Raw genomic sequence first — 20,728 nt, 5'->3', positions numbered from 1 at the left:
AAGGTCACATGAACCAAGGTTACATGAACTATGATATTTTTTCCCCATTTTCCTGTAAAAAGTGACTTAAGAGTGAGGGCATCAAACCCAGCCAGACGAATCTGTCCAGATGTACTTATCCAGAGCTCCGGGTGACGTGGGTCTTCTCCCTGGCACTATAGGGCTAGCCAGATGTGATTTGGAAGCATGTTAAAAAGATGTGTCTGAAGGTGGGAAGATACAGACAAGCAGAGACACCCAAAATGAGTGTCATGGAGAGAATTCTTCAGCCTGGGGTCTAGCCCAGGCAGTTCTTGAGTCCCTGACTGATTTCAGATCTTCCTTGAGCTCTGCCAACTCCCTCAGAGACTTTTTTCAGCAACAGAAGCCAATGAAGTAGGGCTAGGACACAAAACGCACATAGCCTCATAGGTTTGAGCAATGTCATCAATAAAGGGATAGAATGTTATCTGAAACAAAGATTCTTCTGATGTGTGCACGGATAGGCCACTTAATCAATTATGTAAAAATATTGACTGTCGATTCAATAACATTACAGAATCTAGAGCAATGACGTGTTATTTCAGGCTGTTATGGAAGGTGTCCAGTAAGGAACAGGTGAACGTCTGTATACCCACCTGTAGTGGTCAGGAATTTACAATCTCACAAGGCAAGAGTTGTAAATGTTTTTATTTATGTCAAAAATTTCTGACTCATGTTGAGCTGAGTGTTGCTTTGTAACTTGATGCTCACTGTATTCATTGGGTCAACACAGAACTATTTGAGTCTGTGACAGAATGTGTTTCTTCTGGCACACAAACAGTTTGAAATATTTGGAAGCAGCTCTCATATTTCTTTAAATGATCTCTTCTCCAAAATAAACATTCTCATCTGTTCCGGATGTTTCCCCAATACACAGTCCCTGGAACTAGACTGCAGGTATCGCATTTGAGTAAAATCTACTACGGGCAGTTGAATTATTCATTTTTAATCCCAGCTCCAGAGGTGTTGAATAATTTGGATCTTTGAGTCTATTAAAACTTCATTAACAAAAATAATAATAATAAATTAAAAAGAAAACTTCATTGGGGCACCTGGGTGGCTCATTCGGTTAAGCATCTGACTCCTGGTTTTGGTTCAGGTCATGATCTCACGGTTTGGGAGTTTGAGCCTTGCATCAGGCTCTGTGCTGATGATTTGCAGCCTGCTTGGGATTATTCTCTCCCTTTCCCCATCTCTCTGTCCCTCCCTTGTTTGTGCTCTCTCTCTTTCTTTCTCAAAATAAATACATAAATATTTTTTAAACTTCATTAAACTAATAGTTACATTTTCTGATTACAAAATTAATATGGGCTCACTGGAGAAAGCTTGGAAGATTGAGAAAAGCATCCAGAAAAGATTTGCAATTTGAAGTGTCAGTTAAATAAACATGATTTAACTACTTTACAGTTGTAATGGGAAAACTCAAAGGCTGTAGCTCAGACTTCTGCTCTGATGCAGAGGGTTACAGTTGAGTTCAATTTGCTACCAACTCCAACCTCTATCATAGCTGCAGATATATGACCAAACTATCTGCAGCTGGACCATCTACTTCCTTCCTACTTTTTCTTTTCATCACCCAATTTCTTTGTGTCTTACTTTTTGGTTTTTACAAATATCCTACTATGTATAAGATTCTGGAGTTTTCAAAGACATTGGGTTTCAAATATGTAATATACCAAATACATCAGATTTGACACTTGTGTTAATTTTTTTTATTGTAGTTTTTTTCAATATAATTTATTGTCACATTGGTTTCCATACTACACCCAGTGCTCATCCCAACAGGTGCCCTCTTCCATGCCCCTCACCCACTTTCCCCTCTCCCCCACTCCCCAATCAACCCTTAGTTTGTTCTCAGTCCTTACGAATCTCTTACGGTTTGCCTCCCTCACTCTCTATAATTTTTCCCCTTCCCCTCCCCCATGATCTTCTGTTAAGTTTCTCAAGATCCACAAATGTGTTAATGTTCTTTAATCAATTGCCCCAAAATTTAGTAGCCTAAAGCAATACACATGTATTATCTCACAGTTTCTGCAGGTCAGGAATCTGGCAGCTGCTTAGTGAGGTGGTTCCAGCTCAGCCTCCCTCACAAGGTTGCAAACTGCATTAGCTAGGCCTACAGTCTTCTCCTGAGGCTCAGCTTTGACTAGAGAAAGTGTTTCCAAATGCACTCGCATGGTTTTCTGCAGACCTCAGTTCTTTGACAGCTGTTGGCCAGAGCAAGTTTGACTTCTGCCACTGGGTGCTCACAAAATGGCAGCTTGTTTCTCCCAAAGTGGCCAAGAGGGAAAGTAGAGGCTTTTATAATGTAGTCTCTGATGTGACATGCCATTGCTTCTTTCATTATGGACCACACACACCAATTCTGGGATCACGAGATAGAAGACCATTTAAGGGTGTGAATAACAGGAAGTGGGAATCACTGGGGGCTACCTTGGAAGCTGGCGACCCTAAAACTGAATAAAATAATGGCTATGTCAGACCAGGAATCCACTTAACCTTATTGTCCTGGTAGGAAAGTTAGCTATTAAAAACATGTATCTCAGGGCACCTGGGTGGCTCAGTTGGTTAAGCATTCAATTTCAGCTCAGGTCATGATCTTGTGGTTCGTGAGTTCGAGCCCCATGTTGAACTCTGTACTGACAGCTCAGAGCCTGAATCCTGCTTCCAGTTCTGTGTCTCCCTCTCTCTCTGCCCCTCCCCCACTCACACACACTCTCTCTCTCAAAAATAAACAAATATTTAAAAAAAATGTATCTCTTCTGTGACTTGAACAATAAAAATATATCCTTCCCCACAAAACTGTGTTCTCAAAAACATAATTTGAAAGCTGACAACCAGCTAATAGTTAAATATACATTAAAATGACTCTTTCACCAAAAAAGACAAATGCTTCCACCTATGAATTACTGTTGTAATATATTTATAGTGATAATGCCCTTATAAAAATAAAATCACTTTATTTCTGGAATTTGAAAATATTTGAAAGTCAACAATGGAAAAGCTAAATCCTCCAAAGTGAATTCTTTCTGAATCTGGATTGTATGACATTTAGTCTATGTTCGAAATTAATTTATTTTGTTGATCAACTTAAATAGGGAGGCTAACATTTACCGGGCCCCTACATTGTTCTAGGAAAACACACACTACTTCTCACTTTATAACAGGTCACCATCTCCTTTAATCTGCACCTTACGTAGTAGAAGCAAGGCCAGTAACCACAGGGTATGGCCAACTCCTTGTGCTGCATCATCTAAATGGCAGAGAAAACTCAGGTTTACTGATGCTAACCCACAGGCATGACTTTGGTCTCCACTCCTGATTTACCACGATAGAGGATAGACTCAGACTTACTCAGACTTGAGTATCAAAAAATAAATCTTATTATTCATCTTTTCCTTAGTCCCATTGAAAATAATGCATTTTTATGACTTAAGTATGTTTTTTCACAGTTGCTTTGATAGTCAGTAAAATATTATTTAATTATCTATATAATATGACGCTTCCTGGTGGTACTAAAGTGAATGTTATCCAACTTAGATCTCCTAGATCTCCACAGTCTTGGGAGAGAAAGAAGCAAATAACAGTATGCAGTCAGTTCTATAATAAATAGAACTTAATAGACTTAATAAAGTCAGACAAATAAGTTTGCCAAGCACCATGCTGGGCTTTAGAGACAGAGGAGTGAAAAGGCAGATAGAACTCTTACTGTCAATGAGCTTGCATTCCAGAAAATCATCAGAGACACATAAGGAAATAACTGAGATCCACTCATATTATGGATAGTGCTAAGAGGGGTATATACAGGATTTTAGGATAGAGAGTAATCAGAGAAGGCCACTGTAGAAGCAGCAATTCTGGAAGGCATCTCTAATCAAGTGACAACTGAGGTGAGGCCTAATGGATGAGTAGAAGTCTGTCCTGAGATGAGCCAGAGGAAGGGCATTCCAGGCAGAGAGAGCCACCATGATAGAGATGGAAGGATTTTGTGTGTGTGTGTTCATAAAACAGAAGGAAAAGGGGAGCCATGTGTAAAGAATTAAGAGAAGTAGGAGAGATGAGATTGGAGAGGTAGGAAGGGAGTAGACAGTGGGAAAGCATAGATGAGAAGGCTGACACAATGACATTTTCATTAAAAAATGCAAAAGCATCTCATTTGCCCACGCTGTGTATAGGAGGAGGCAGAGTGAAAGCTGTGAGGTCAGAACTACAATAAAGTCATTTGTATCATTCAGGAACATGGTGGAGGAAATTCTTAACTCATCTGGAAAAGTCCAGGAAGAATCTGAAAGAGGAAATGTTTGTGTTGAACATTAAGCAATGAACTCTGCCTTGCTGGGGGGAAGGTAGGGATGACTGAGGAAAGAGCATGGACGATGGGCTGGAAGCCCAAAGCATTGAGGCAAAGTTCAAGAATTTCAAGTGAGTCAACATGGGTTTAAGTTTGGGCTGTGTTCCAGAACACCACAAGAGGACATTTTATAAGTAGGTAAAGGTGAACCATAAAAAGCCCTGAATGCTAAGCTCCGGGATTCCAGCTTTATTCCGTAAAGGAAGGAAAAGCAATGAACAGCACAAAGTAGGGGCACCATCAGATTTCAGTCTTAGAAAACAGTTGTGGTTAAAGTTAGGAGGGTGGAATTAGCAAAGGACCAAGAGTACAGGTGGAAAAAAGGGGAAAACATATCAGCCTACTTTATTTATGCAGTTAAACAGAGGATGAAGGTTTGGCTACAAAAGAGAATACGAGGTGGGTTACTGAGGAAGGAACATTGACAGGCACTTGAACTCCATTGGAACACCAGCTCCATAGGGCAGAGACCTTGACTATTTGTTCGATTTCTAGGTTCTAGACAAATACCTGACACCTAAAATAAGTTTAATAAAATATATGCTGAATAAATTTATAAATGGATGAATTAGTGACCAATTAGGGAGAGCATATTTTCATTCATTAAATAAATATTCATTAATCACCAGCTATGTACCAAATACTGCTCCAAGCACTGGAATACAGTGTTGAAAAGGTATAAATCTATCATCTATCTATCTATCTATCTATCATCTATCACTTATCTATATATCTATCTACCTACTTGCCCATCATCTCCCACACTCATCACCTATATCCATCGATCCATCCATGTTTCTATCACTTTTTTGTGTATCATTTCACTTACCTATATTGTGGTAAAAGTTATTATATAAACCCTAAACTGTTTCTTACTTACAGAGACTGGAGATCAAGGATGGAAGAAATCTTTAGAAATGCAAAGTGAAGGCTAAAACTGAAATATAGTGTCTAAATTTCTCTCTATGGGAAAATTCACAAAAAATAAGAAGAGATACCAGAAATTGAAAACCCTACAGATCACCAGAGAAGTGAGGTGGGGGTGAATACAGAAAGTTGGAGGCAGGAAAGAAATATAGCTGCTAAGAAGTTGCTGCTATTGGAGTGATCAAAGGGCTTCTCCAAATAAGGAATCGTTAATGTCCATACTTTTAAAGGTTGGTTTTTGTTTGCTTTTTGTTACCTTAGCCCTTACTATCAAACCTCTGGCTGAATCTGCTACATATAGATTTCTTTGTGACAGATGTGAATGAAGGCAAAGGATTAAAGAAAATGTGTTGTAATCCACATCTGAGTTAGCAGGAAACAGAGGGAAGAGAATTACCCGGAAGGGCGAGGTGTAAGATCCAGAGTCAGAGGTGTCTAATAAGAAGAAAATCTCCAAATTTGCAAACATCGTATGGAGTGTGATGAGCTTTTCCTTCTTTAAAATAATATGCTAGGAATTTCTTTCCAATTACATTTGATTTTCACCAGCCAATTTGATTTCAGCTAATATTTAAGTCACAGGTCTTAATTGTAGCTTAAGATAAATGATGACTATATCTTACTGTAACGTATGCTACTGTGCGCGTTTGCACAGAGATAGGTGTCAGTGTTGAGCTTAAGGGGCTGATGTGATAAAGGAAGGCAATTTCTTTATCCAGTAGGTTTCACTGGTTGTTACTTAATAAAAACATAGACTCATACTGGCTGCCAAAATGCAGGCACAATCACAACACTGAGGTAGGCGAGGTTCCACTGAAGCAGCCAATATTCAGGGATCCAGTCCTGTTTAGGCATAATCCAGGGGTAATTACATAGGTCTGTTCCCAAAGTCCTGCACGTTTAAACCACTCCTCTAAATTAGACTCTGTTTAAGCTATAATAACTCCAGGATAAGTGCTTCAATAGCAGTCTTTATGGGCAGACACCTGAAAACATTCATTTAAAGTCACTTTACTAGCTGCCATGAGGAGTTTCTGAAGGTATTTGGAAATGTCATTTTGCACTTGATGTGGCATTTAAAAATACAACAGCAAACGCACCAATGGCAAGGAGAAGCATTCACAAGACTGATTCAGAGGAACTCCCCGAAATTCAGAGAAGATTTGTAATTAGACTCATACCTTTGACAACAACTCTAAGACCTACTGGGTTTGCTTACAGGTAATTACAAAGTGAGGGAGAACACAGGCTTCCCTTCCTACTGCCTCTGGCAAACCCTTCTTAAACTCTAAGGTGTGCAGAAAAGATTATTCTGGGGTGTGTATAAGATACCAGATCCTGGGCTCCATCACAGATAATCTGATTGAATATCTCTGAGATGGAGTGCAGGAATGGGCATTTTGAACAAGCATCTCAGGTCATTAGAGGGAAATATTGACAGCCAGTAAGATTTCGGAAACCTGGAGGGTAGATTGATTCCACCTCTTCCAAAAACACTTCCTCGTTGGTCCACTGACACTTATGGTTCTTTTAAGGGCAGACAGATCCTATCGCTCCATAATTCGAGATGAAGATTTGTCTAGCAATTTCCAGACTTACTTAATGCTCTATGTCTTTTCCAAAGACATAAATGTCTTATCCTGTCCTAAGCCTATGTTTTAGGGGTTGTGGAAAATATCTGTCCTCTGAAAGTAAGAAGACTGCTTCCATTAGTTAGGGTTTGCCAGAGAAACAGGACTATCTATAACTGTATCTGTATCTGTATCTGTATCTGTATCTGTATCTGTATCTCTCTCTCTCTCTCCCTCTCCCTCTCTCTCTCTCTCTCTATCACTTATCTATCTACACTTAATATAGATATATAGATGCAGACAGAGAGAGAGACAGACAGACAGACAGAAGGGAGAGGGAGAAAGAGAGAAACCCTTCCTTCCTCCACATTTTGTTGCAGCCAGGCCCTCAGTGGATTAGATGACGCCAACCCACACTGGGGAAGGTGACCTACTTTACTGAATCCATCAACTCAGATGCTAATCTCGTCCAGAAACACTCTCATAGACACACTCAGAAGTAATGTGTAGCCAAATATCTGGGCACCCCGTGACCCAGTCAAATTGACACAGAAAATTAACCATCACACCGCCTTTGTTAACAGCTGGTGCTAAAACCCCTCGAACCATGAATGCCTGGAATAAGAGAAGGTTAAGATGTGAAAACACTCATTTTAGTAGAATATATGAGACTGTTATGGTATGTATTTCATTACATCAGTCAAGTACAACTCCTTAACACGTGTTTCTTTGTGCTTCACACTTCAATCAGGCCATCAAAAGGCATGCACACATTTATTGTACCCAGAAAATTGTTCTAAAAGCGGAAGTCACAATTTGTACCATCGACAGCTGTGTTTTTACCTTAGGATAGGTCTTAGGGACCTAACAGGACTGTGCATTCTCTACGAGCTGATGTTTATCGGTGGTCACAGTGGTTTTGTTATAGCTCCTGAAATTCAACCCTGTTCCTTAAATACGGTGTGCTCACTAAGTACTTGTTAACATACTGATGGCTCTGGCAAGCTTCCCAATCAGGAAGACAGACGGGCAGAAAGTCAATGAAAATGAGACGGAGAAAGCTTTCTAAGAACAATCGTGACAATACGACTCCATTGTGCAAATTACTTCGACCGATCACAAAACAAAAAACCCTACATCATCATTCCAAGGTCTTCAATGTTCTGGGTGCACACTTAACTTTTCCAAATATATCTCACATTGCTCCCTTTTGTGTATGCCTGATTCATACTTCCCTGGACATACCTAGAGTGTACCCATAGTTTTAGCTCTACGTTGACATCTTTTTCAAACCTTCTTTCACTTCTTCTCACCCAGGGGAATCCCGCTCTTCCCCAAGGTCTGTCTCAGCCTCTGTGTCCTCCAGAAACACCTACATTCTTAAGCCATTTTAGTCCTCTCTTCTCTACTTCCAAAACGTTTTGTTTTCCAGGTGGCAGGTATCACAGACTGAGTTGTGTTTCTTTTTTTTTCTTTGGTATATTTTGTTTCTGTGTCTGGTTGGAGCGATTTCCCCTCTATGGCACAGTCCCCTCTAAAGACCTAACAGTCCTTATTGTATGCAGTGGGGGGAAAAAAGTTCTTTTATGCATTATTGAAATAACAAAATGAATGATTTCAATTTTGATTTAAATTTTTATGGATTGGAGAATTTTGTTCAAGTTGTTTAACGTCCTTGGTTGATGGGTACACTTATCCAGAAAATAAAGATGGAAGTACATAGCTTACCTGTTTGGTGCAAAAATTAAGTAAGATTGCTTTTGCAAAGCATTTGCATATTCCCATTTTTTACGTAAGCTCTATGCCCAACAGGGGGCTTGAACTCATGACCCGACATCAAGAGCTAGCTGCATGCTCTATCCACTGAGCCAGTCAGGCGCCCCAGCACATGCATACTCTCAAAAAATTTTAAAGATATTCCTGTAGGTGAAGAAAAATAATGAAGGTGGAAAACAAAACATATTATATTGATATATAGATAGTCATATTAAGGGAATGAATAAGGTGAAGTGAGACTTCCAAATATCACTGACTTGCCTGTAATTCTATGAGGCAGCAATTTGAACTTGGCCAGATGGTTCAGCAAGGATGGGTCTTCTCTCCTCCACATGGTTTACTGGAATTCATTCATACATTGGGGAGCTCAGTTGGGATTGCTGGCATTTTGGGGATGGCTCAGAAGGCTGGACTTCCCTCTCTACCTGGCCTCTTATCCTCGGTCAGGGTAGCCTGGAGTAATGACATGGTCAGGGTATTCTAAGAGAGCAAAACAAAGCTGCAAGTCTCATAAGGTCTGGACTCAGCATTGAGTGACTCATCATGTCACTTCCCATCGCACTTGATTGATGAAAGCAAGTCATGAGGCCAGGCCTGATTTCAGGGATGGAGAAGTAGGCTCCGTCTCCCGATGGAAGGAACTACAAAGGATTTATGGCCATTTACAAGCTACCAAAACAGGAGGAGGAGGGTGTGGAGAAGGCATGACTTGTAGAAGTAACTGAGTGTACCCTAGATTTGGAGTGAATATATGTATGACCGATGATGTTATAAAGAGAGAAAGCCCAAGGGCACCTGGGTGGTGGTTAAGCATCTGGCTCTTGACTTCGCCTCAGGTCATGGTGTCACGGTTTGTGAGTTTGAGCCCCAAGTGGGGCTCTGGGCTGATGGAGTCTGCTTGGGATTCTCTCTTACCCTCTCTCCCTGCACCTTCTCAATTGTGCTCTCTCTCTCTCTCTCCCAAAATAAATAAATAAACTTGAGAGAGAGAGAGAGAGAGAGAGAGAGCGCGCGCTGAGGAAAGAAAAGTAAAAATAAAAGGTAAAGGATAATTGAAAGTAGACAATGAAGTTTAGGATCAGGAAATATACATGTCTGTGAGTTCTAATGAAGGAAGTGACACGATAATAGGTATGGCTGGAGGTAAGAATCCTTCTGTGTGGAGGAAACAAGGGAAGTGAGGAATTCACAAGATAAGCAGACAGGCAAAAGCTCTATCTCAGTCAGCTGAGCAGGTAGCAACTGGGTTCATGTTAGTGAGTATAAATGGGAAAGGGACAGGGTTTTAGAGCACAGTGTTTGGAAAATAATGAGCAAGAATGCGAAGATAGGGACCACAGCAGGAGGCACCAATAGACATCTTGGGTGACCATAAAATGTATCATCCAAATGGGGATTTTTTTGAGAAAAAAAAGAGGGTGCTATTCTTTGTTATTCTGGGACAGTAGGAGTTAACCAGAATGTAACAGTCACCAGTGTCTTGGGAACAAAGGGCACTGCAATGCTTAAGAAGGTAAAAGAAAGTGAGCGAAGTGTGAAACTTAGGAAAACCTAATGAATATTATTCTTACCTAAGTTTAAGGCCAACAGGACATACGAGTGAACTACTTTATGGGCAGAGAAAGCAAGCGAACTATAAAGAGCTGAAGACTTGGATTGCTGGGAGATAATAACAGTAATTATGTATTACATTTACATAATGCTTTGTGATTAAAATGCTTTCACAGCCACTGCCTCATTTTCTCCTCACTGTAGCCCTTCCAGGTAGAGACGGTGGTTATTATCCTCCCTAGGGGGGGAGATGGGAAGAAGGGTGCCACACAGAAGAGCTCACTCTTTCAAGATGTCTTGACCTGGCAGGTGGTGGGGAGTGGGCAGTGACCTCACGGTGTCTTTGGAAAGGTTATGTAACCTCTTTTTTTTTTTTTTAATTTTTTAATGCTTATTTACTTTTGAGAGAAAGAGACAGAGCGTGAGCAGGGGAGGAGCAGAGAGAGAAGGAGACACAGAACCTGAAGCAGGCTCCAGGCTCTGAGCTGTCAACACAAAACACAATGCGGGCTCGAACTCACGGACTGCAAGATCGTGACCTGAGCCAAGGTCAGTTGCTTAACCAACTGAGCCGCCCAGGCGCCCCATGGAAAGGTTATGTAACCTCTTTGACCCCAGTTCTTTTACTGTAAGAAATGATGAGAATTTATATATATAGGGGCACCTGGGTGGCTCAGCTGGTTAAGTGTCCAACTCTGGATTTCAGCTCAGTTATGACCTCACAGTTTGTGAGACTGAGTCCCCGCCTTGGGCGCGGAGCTGACAGCATAGAGCCTGGTTGAGATTCTCTCATCTCTCTCTACCCTTTCCCTGCACACATGCTCTCTCTTTCCCTCATCTGTGCCAGGTTATAAATGCAGATATCCTAGTTCTGTGTTCCTTCTACTAAGCCATTTGCCATTTACTGGCAGTTGAAATAATAGGAGAGAATGAGTTCTCAAAGGGAGTACATGTATATGGGATCTAGGGAGGAAACACATAAGCAGTGTGTTCATCAAAACACTAAAGAAGATTTCTTCTCAGCAACAATTTAAGAAAAAAATTAAATCAAGGGAGATTTGAGGGAAAATGACAAGATTACTGAAACAGGTATTTGGTCATCTTGATAAGTCCAACTCTTTTAGAACATTCCAAATAGAAGACATTTCAAGGGATGCAAAGTATAATACTAATGGAGGCTCAATACTCAGACAGGTCTGAGGTCAAGTTGAGGGTGATGGAACAGAAGAGGAGGAGTAAGATGTAATGCCAGAGAAGGCAAGTGGAAAGTTGAGCGGCAGGTCTTTCCTGAGGTGGGGAGATTTGGGTCTGGAGATTGGGGTCTGGAATGCAATGGGGCCCTAAGTCAGACCAGACTGAGGTAAGGAGGACTTGGCCAAAGAGGCTGACCTCCCTTGGCCTCAACTCCTTCCACGATCTTTTTCAACCTTACAATTCTGTGATTCTAACCAAGTCATCAGTTCTGGGCCAGGATGGAAAAGGGCTTTACAGAAACAGCGGTGTCTCTAATGCTTCTGAGAATATTCAGCACTGACTAAATGCCAGAGCTTTCAGAATTATTTGCCTCGTGGTGAAACAGAACGTCGCTTTACCAAATCATACTCTGAGTTCAGACTACAACTTTTACCCATTTTAAAGATATTTTTCTTTATGTCCTACGTTGTCTGCAACAATTCATTAATAGACCGACCATTAAATAAATATTTTCCTAGATGTGATTCTGCTAAGAGTACTCGAAACACAAAACTCCTTTCCACCCACTTAGGAACTGAATTTTTGATTACCTCTAGATAAGGTGCTTCATACTATGGTTCATTTAGAATTTCCTTCCGTCTTTAATTCAGCATTTACTCATTCTCCCAGAAAAACATCTGCCATCCCCCATGTGCCAGGTGTTTTGATATGAAAACATTAAGTATTTTTAAAAGCTGAACTTTGTTTTTGTTTCAAACCTGCATGGAATACAAACTTAATCTTATCCAGGGAGGGTTCCTAATTTTCCCAGAGTTGTGTAAGTTCTGTGGGCTCATATAAAGCCGCGTTCACTGATCTGATACTTAGACCCTCACGAGTCACCTGGGATTGTGCTGAGGTTCCCCTATTTCGGAATGATTCCCAGAGGCTGTATCTGTCAGATCTGACCAGAAAAAGCAAAACCATTTTAAATATTCAAATTGGTGGAACTGGAGAGAGAAACTTTGTTACGCAGATTATGGGGAGAGGGGAGAAACCAAGGAGAGGATCACAGAGCTCCCCAGACACTAACATAACAGCAGGAAGTGGCTAATTCCCTGAGGATGGGAGAACAAACAGAAAAAGCAGTGTTGCTGGACCCAAGAGATGAGTTTCATTTGGCAGAAGCCGGACCCAACGTGGACCCTTCTGGTAAAGCTGGGGAGGAGACAGGATCACCACTGGGGCCTTCTCTCCAGGCAAAGAGACAGCAGGAACCCTCATGCCCTCCAGTCTCACCAGTGCCTTTTTAACAAATTTATCTATTTTGAGAGAGAGAGGGAGGGAAAGTGAGCAGGGGAAGGGCGGAGAGAGAGAGGGAGAGAGAGAGAATTCCAAGCAGGCTTCCTGCTGTCAGCACAGAGCCTGGCACGGGTCTTGATCTCACGAACTGTGAGATCATGACCTGAGCCAAAATCAAGAGTCAGATGCTTAACTGACTGAACTACCCAGGTGCCCTCACCAATGCCTTTTATTTTATTTTTAATTTCTTTTAATGTTTATTTACTTTTGAGAGAGACAGAGACAGAATGTGAATGGCTTAGGGGCAGAGAGAGAGGGAGACGCAGACCTGAACCCTCAGAGCTGTCCACATAGAGCCCAACGCGGGGGCTTGAACTCACGAGCTGTGAGATCACGACCTGAGCTGAAGTCAGCCACTCAACCCACTGAGCCACCCAGGCGCTCCTCACCAGTGCCTTTTGTTGGCCAAATGTAGCCAGCAGTGGCTGCACACAGAACTGGGGAAACACACGGCCTTGGTCTAGCGTATCTGACTCGTGGACACAGATCTTTTTTCACGACACTGCTCCACTGTAAGAGAAATTGTTTTCGGTGATAAGCTACAAGTTAGCACATTTTTATTATGTATCCTTTAATACCCATTGTATGTTTTATAGACATTACGCTGAAGAAATTCAAGGAAGTCCGTAACAATTTGGACCCATTCGACCTAGCTAGTACAGAGTCTATGCCTCCATTCCAGCGGCATAGACACGGTCAAGACATAGAAACAGAATTTGACTTATTTAAGTCTTGTCACTTTATGGCGACAAGGAGCTTGCATTTGTGTTAAACCTTAGAATACTAAAACAGAATAGCTGAGCAGTGATTATTTGAACATCACGCCTTGCGGGATCTGAACTGAAGGAAAACCTCCCTCATTTACTCTTGAAACAAATGCATGTAGTCACATGTCAGAGCTCACGGTAGCATAGCTAACATCTATCTTTTTATTTTGCTACCCCTCCATCATTTATCCATTATGTACAATCTCTCATTATATACTTATCTACCACCCATCTGTCATCTATCATCTATTACCCCCATCATCATCGTCAATATTACTATTAGCTATTTATAGTAACTACAGTGACTGTTCAGGACTGGAGCCAACACATTTTTTTTTTTTTTTTAATCACTGACATTGTTTAGGGAGGGCAGCATGTGAAGATCATAAACGGAACCGATATTTATTGAGTTCTGTGATCGTTTTTACATTCCCTCCAGACAGAGGTCTTGTTAATGTCTGTACTTATTGAGGATGGACCCCACTGCTCCCTTGGCACGCCACTACACTGCGCACAGGAATCCCCTTCCTGGAGATACAGAGTAGACCGAGGAAGGGCAAGAAATGAGTCTACGGACAAACGCGCTGCGAACAGACCCACTTGTCCATTCATGTGGGTTGCCATTGCATTCTTACTTAGTTCCAACCACCAAGCCTATTGAAATGCTCTGCGCTGGTCTCGGGTGACTGTGACATATTCTTCTGGTGCCATAGTAGGTGGAAAACTGGCAAGACTCTTCCTGTCCTGTCGGACCAAACACATCATGGAGATGTTTCTTATTCCCCAACACTGTGAGGGCATGAGGAAAACCGTCAACATCTTTGGCCCCAGCTGGGGTCAGGACGCAGGTCACTTCTTCCCTTAAATTCTCAAACCCGTCTGACAGTTCTGCATTTCTCGTTGCCAGAGTCCCTAGAAAGTGGACTAGGGAGAGTGCACAGGGTCATTCCCAGGGACGCATCGATTTCTAGACCCTCTGAACTCCTGTTTGTTTTACTTTCATCCAAATAATTTATTTTATAATCCTAAGAGTGAGGAGAACCTTGTTCTGACTGAGCCATTTTTTAATTTGTCCATGCAATCTTTAGAATTTAGGCTTTTTAGGCATGCCTGCTTGGCTCAGTGGGTTAAGAGTCCAACTCTCAATTTTTTTTTTTAACGTTTATTTATTTTTGAGACAGAGAGAGACAGAGCATGAACGGAGGAGGGGCAGAGAGAGAGGGAGACACGGAATCTGAAGCAGGCTCCAGGCTCTGAGCTGTCAGCACAGAGCCCGACATGGGGCTCAAACTCACGGACTTTGAGTTGGACTCTTAAGGGGTGCCTGGTGGCTCAGTCAGTTAAGCGTCCAACTTTGGTTTAGGTCATGATCTCACAGTTTGTTAGTTTGAGGTCTGCAGTTCTGTGCTGGCAGCTCAGAGCCTGGAGCCTGCTTCGGATTTTGTGTCTCTCTCTCTCTCTGTCCCCCATCCCCTATATTGTGCACTTGCCCCCCCCCCCACCTCTCTCTCAAAAATAAATTAATTAATTTAAAAATAAAAGAGTCCAACTCTTGATTTTTGTCTCAGGTCATGATCTCATGGTCATGAGATCGAGCCCCCTGTCAGGCTCCATGCTGGATATGAAGCCTGCTTATGATTCTTTCTACCTCTCCCTCTGCCCTTCCCCATCTCTCTCTCTCTCTCTCTCTCTGTCTCTCTCTCAAAAGAAAAAAAAAAGGGGGCTTTTCAGACCAAACAAAAGCAAGACACAAAAGCTGTCTTTAAATTTCTGAGTTCTATTGTTTTAGCTCTTTCCTGTGGGAGGAGGAGCTTCATATAAGCTAAAATCGCAAACTGTTATACTGCATTTATATCGTTTCTTGATCATTCCTCAAATACTTACTATCTACTTAGTACTATTGTTGACCGCCTGATTTCTCAAGGTCAGCTCTATGACTCAGGCCAAGTCATGTAACTTAGTAAGTTTGAGTTCTCTTAGTTGCAACGCTTATGTTGATAATGATGTCTACACTTTATACATTATATAGTTGTTGTGAAGAAGAACAAGTGAACCCAACAAAATATTTCTAGACATATCAACTTTTTTTTGAAAATGAAAAGAGTTCTTAGTGTTCGTGTAACTAAAATTGTAACTTACAATGGGCTACTCCTTTAAAACATTTTTGGGGCTCCTGGGTGGCTCAGTTGGTTAAGTGTCCAACTTCCGCTCAGGTCATGATCTCCGGTGAGTTCGAGCCCCACATCGGGCTCTGTGCCGGCAGCTCGGAGCCTGCTTCGGATTCTGTCTCCCTCTCTCTCTGCCCCTCCCCTCCCCTGCTCATGCTCTGTCTCTCTCTGTCTCAAAAATAAATAAAAACATTAAAAACAAATGTTTAAACATTTTTAATCATGTGTGGCTAAATAATATTTATTTTCCCTCTTTCCCTGGCCACCATTCCAGAAGGTAGCCAGCAATGCATTTTGCTGGCTCAGTGGAGTGTATAGCAAAACTGAAGGCAAAATAGTCTAGAAGAGGTTTAGTTTTTATGCATTTTTGCTTCTGAAAGCCTAAGCCTCTACAAACCTGTGTAAAATTGTTGACAGTGGAGGAAAAAGATATTTGTAGAGGTGATATTAAAAAAAAATCTCGGGGCGCCTGGGTGGCTCAGTCGGTTAAAGCGGCCGACTTTGGCTCAGGTCATGATCTCGCGGTCTGTGAGTTCGAGCCCCGTGTCGGGCTCTGTGCTGACAGCTCAGAGCCTGGAGCCTGTTTCAGATTCTGTGTCTCCCTCTCTCTCTGACCCTCCCCCATTCATGCTCTGTCTCTCTCTGTCTCAAAAACAAATAAACGTTAAAAAAAATTAAAAAAAAAATCTCATGGGAGAAGGAATCATTTCTTTCACCACTGTTTGTAGATAATGGTAACCAAATCAACAGGTCAAGCGTTTCCTATGAATCTAGGAAATGGCATAGATCATCTTGATACTGGCTGCACTAGTAGTTTTTAATATTCCCCTAGCAATTCTAATATTCGGCCAAGGTTGAAATCCACTAACCCAAGTAGCCCAGAACTAGAGAGTCTCAAAAAAGATTGCCAAGCATCACAAAGAATTAGCAGAGCTGAGAAATCTAAATGGACCATGAGAGAAGGTACAATAGACATCTTGTCAGTGACCTGTATGGACTGATGTTCATCACGGGCTGATCCCATCAACCCATCACCCCAAGCATTGCTTAACCTTATACAAGACCTTAAGAATGGTGAAACATGTAGGGAAATACTCCAGAAATTGAATTTATGTTCAATTTGAGATAAGAATGATGCAATTCTTGCACATCCGGGTTTGTGGTATGAGATTTACATTCATAATGTGTCTTGAAATTCATTAAAAATTATTGAAATTTCTTTGTGGTGTAAAACAGAAAATAATGCAGCAGAGTGGAGAAAATAGAAATCATTTCCCCAAAGTACACCTTGATTAGTAAAAGGGCAAACAAAAGAATTCTTAGTTCCTGAAATTTTGCCCCAATTCAGTGACTAATGTTATCTCTAATAGTTTTGTGATTCTACCCCATGTTACACCGTTTTTACCCTTTGATCCTCTGGTTGGCAGGATGATGTGCCTCATTTAGTCTCTGGAACCTGTCATGCAAGGTTATGTACCTCTTCTAGGGTGCCAAAAGGTAAGACAAATGATTCTATGACAACCTTTACGCATATATCGTACATGTCTTGATTTCATACTTATTTGCCTGTATATATGATCAATGATCACTTTTCAGCACACTCAAAATTTAGACCTTTCTGAATGAAGTCTGAAAAAGAAAATAAGCTTAGGACAAATCTAAGTAATTCTTTTTCTTGTTTTTAATTGATGTTATTTGAAGATGTTTACATATTGATATTACATATTGATATTATTTGAAGACATTTATGTGGCCTTTAACATTCTGTATTACTAATTTTTTTTTAAATATTGTCTTATATTACCAAGGCTTGACTTGCTGAAGCCTTGCTGGTGGGTTGTAGAATGGAATGAAGGTCTGATGTCAACATCTACCCTTGAGTTATCTCTGATTTAACGTTTCAGAGATAATAGATGGTCTTTTGAAGATAGAAATTCATTCTGAAATTGACCCCACAGTGAAATATATCAACATAATTGAAAATATGTAACAATGTTATTATTTTATTATAGTAAGGATGGACACACAATAAATATTTGGTGAACAAATTTAATCTGTTCATTGCAATTATGTACTGCAAATTAAATACATTTTTTACTAGAAAATAAACATACTATTTGAAGAGTTAGAACTGGATATATAAACATTGATTGGTTCACAACATACTGGAGATATTCAGAAGCAATCCATAGGAGTGGTCTTGCCCCACAAACACTTATATACCCATTCCTCTCCGCCCCCCTCACATACTTTTAACCATATCGGCATATTAAATGTGCATGTTAAATGCATGAGGAGTGAAGAATTGAGAAAACAATATACATAATTCAAGCAAAACACGATGCCTTAACCATCCCTATTTATTTATTAGAGAATAAAATGGAGGTACTTATTTTAGCCTGACTAATTGCCTGAATCATTACCTTAATTCTTCATTTTACTTTGCGTGTGCAGACCTGAACAATGACTAAAGAATAAAACAAGGAACAGAAACCATTCCCTTCAACACCCAAACCTCAGTTCCCTAATTAGGACCGTATTTCCTCTTGATGACAATTGAGTGCTCATACTCTTGTACTGATGTACTTTATCAAGATAGATACTTCTGTTTGCTGTAGGCACAAATCAGAGGTTATAGAACATATTACTTCTCATTTATAAATTATTTTCCTTTGAATATATAATTCCAGGCAAGCCTAACTGTATAATTTAGGTGCTTTAACATCATCTTCATAAATTTCCTAAGAGAAATCAGAGCCCCTTTTTTTCCCCTGAAAGTGTCTAATTGCCAGTGCATTTGAGTTTCCTAAGGGAATAACATATCTTTTCATTGGATGGGCATTTCCATATTTTGATAAATTCAATTAAAAATCTTCACTTGAGGGGTGCCAGGGTAGCTCAGTCGGTTAAGCATCCCTCTTCAGCTCAGGTCATGATCCCACGGTTCATGGGTTGGAGCATTAGGCTCAGAGCCTGGAGCCTCCTTCAGATTCTATGTCTCCCTCTCTCTCCACCTGTCCTCTGCTCATGCTCTTTCTCTCTCTCAAAAATAAATAAACATTTAAAAATATCCGTATTTCAGATCTACTATTTTTCAGATTAATTGTTTAAAAAAGGAAAGTCCACATTTCACTTGTTACTGTATTAGTCTAAGAAATAATGTGGAGGAAAATTAACTTGGGTTATGGTTTAGAGTATTTTTTACTGGTGTGCGTTATCAATTGCAATAAAATTTGCATTTCCTAGCAGATGCTCCATGATTGTCAAACAAAACAAAACAAAACAAAACAAAACAAAAAAAAACAGTGGTTATCATTATACTAACGTTGTGGATATACTCGATTTTCGACTCCACAAATTGGAACGGGGATCATTTGTGTCTCATAATAGTAAATGCATTTAATACATATGGAGTTAGAATGTCCAAAGTAAGCCATTTCTATTCCTACCACGGGTGACCAAGTACGATCTATCTACCGTTTAGACTTTCCTCTCCATTGAAATGAAGCCATAAGGCCAGTTCTCGCGCCCGACGTACTTACAGCGTCTGGCAGGGCTCTATAAAAACCTCTGATTGGAATCCACAGTTGGAGCCCAAAGCAGGTGCTAGACATAGCTGGTGGAGGTCACGTTCCTCCGCTTCTCCACGTGGGGCACGCAGTATCCCGGGGCTGGGTATCGGTGTCTCGGCTTCTTTCTGTTGCAACAGCAGAACCCGCAGAGCAAACCACCTCCGATGAAGATGATGGCGGTGCTGGCCCAGCCGAGGAAGAGGGCTGCTCCCAGTTCTCGTTTCTGCCCCACGTGGATGGTTGGGTCGTAGAAATCCCTGATGATGATGTTGGCCGTCCAGCACACAGGAATCAGAACGAAGATGCCGGTCAGGATGAAGAGGGCCCCGGAGGTCCCCAGAAGGTACGCTTTGGCCCTCTCGTTGGAGCCCGTGCACCGGATGTGCTTCATGCCGCAGATGCCAAGAAGCAGAGCGATGAGCGAGAGAGCGACGGCGACACACATGAGGGCCCTGGCTGCCTCTAGGACAGGTGGGAGAGCCAACAAAGAGCTGTAGAACTTGCACTGCAGCCGGACCTTGGCTTGTCGGACGCAGTTCATCCAGAGCCCTTCCCAGAGCCTTTCAAAAACGATGATGTTGCTGCCAACGAAAGCCGATACCCTCCACTGGGGCAGGAGGGTTGTGGCAAGAGTCCCGACCGTGCCAAGGAAGCCAAGAACCAGACCAGCAATCTGCAGGGGATAGAATGCCATCGCCTCTGCTTTGAAGACCGATCCAGCCTGGAATGGTAGAAGCTGCTGGAGATCCAGAACGTGGAGGAGGCCTCTTTGAGTCTACAGCAGTCTCTGATGATGTTCTCCAGTGTCCCTGCCCATAATGTTTTAGTTGAAAGCAGCACCAGCGACTGAACTTGGCCTAACTAGAAGTACCTGCCTTTGTACACAGGCATTCATTTCGGTATGGATTATTTACTAGTCATATATAATTGTTTCCCAGCCAATAAGAAGGTAGCCAGAGGTGTGTCCAGAAATACTGCATTCAACTTCGGTCTTCCTTTTATTATTATTGTCTTAGCAATGTTGTAATTAAGTGTCAAAGCTTCCATTGTGGATTGCTAATTACAGAGCTGAAGACTTCCTGCTGGAAAAAATCGCTCTGAGAAAAAAGCGTAAGCATCTAAGTTAAGTCACAACAGGAGACGACGTGAAAACCTTACCAGTTCTTTGGGGAGCAATTGAAGAACACTTTGCGGTGTAGATGATCTATTACTTTTTTCTAATCTAAGCCACTCGTCTTTAATACAGTTAGTCAGTTCTGGTTTTAGTCAAGACCTCTGAATGTGGAAAAATGTGTACCAGTTAGTTTCAAGACTTCTACTAAAACCTCTGATACTTTATAAAAAAGGAGGAGTCCTATGCAAAAAAATTCAGAATTTGGTTTATTCTTAAGATCAGAAAGAAGAACAGAGATAAGCAGTCCTTATAATTGAATTTACTGGTACTTGTTATAATATCTGTTAAGTAACACTTCCTCTCTGGTGGAATGTT

The 20,728-nt window shown here is 41.2% G+C and overlaps 1 protein-coding gene across 1 annotated transcript; it reads right to left on the bottom strand.

The window, feature by feature from the left end:
- Positions 1-18,631: 18,631 nt before the first annotated feature.
- CLDN17 (claudin 17) lies at positions 18,632-20,158 on the bottom strand. Its single transcript, XM_003991512.3, has one exon. It carries the CDS (start codon positions 19,931-19,933, stop codon positions 19,274-19,276), a length of 660 nt encoding a protein of 219 aa, XP_003991561.2. The 5' UTR covers positions 19,934-20,158; the 3' UTR covers positions 18,632-19,273.
- Positions 20,159-20,728: the final 570 nt, after the last annotated feature.

Source organism: Felis catus, chromosome C2 (assembly GCF_018350175.1).
Source record: "Felis catus isolate Fca126 chromosome C2, F.catus_Fca126_mat1.0, whole genome shotgun sequence".
Classification (NCBI taxonomy): domain Eukaryota; kingdom Metazoa; phylum Chordata; class Mammalia; order Carnivora; family Felidae; genus Felis; species Felis catus.
Note: the sequence above shows the minus strand (reverse complement) of the source record. Positions and strands in the feature narration are given on the sequence as shown.

What these genes read in the sequence shown, in the direction of transcription:
- CLDN17 (XM_003991512.3), bottom strand. Translation starts at nt 19,933, where the DNA reads ATGGCATTCTATCCCCTGCAGATTGCTGGTCTGGTTCTTGGCTTCCTT.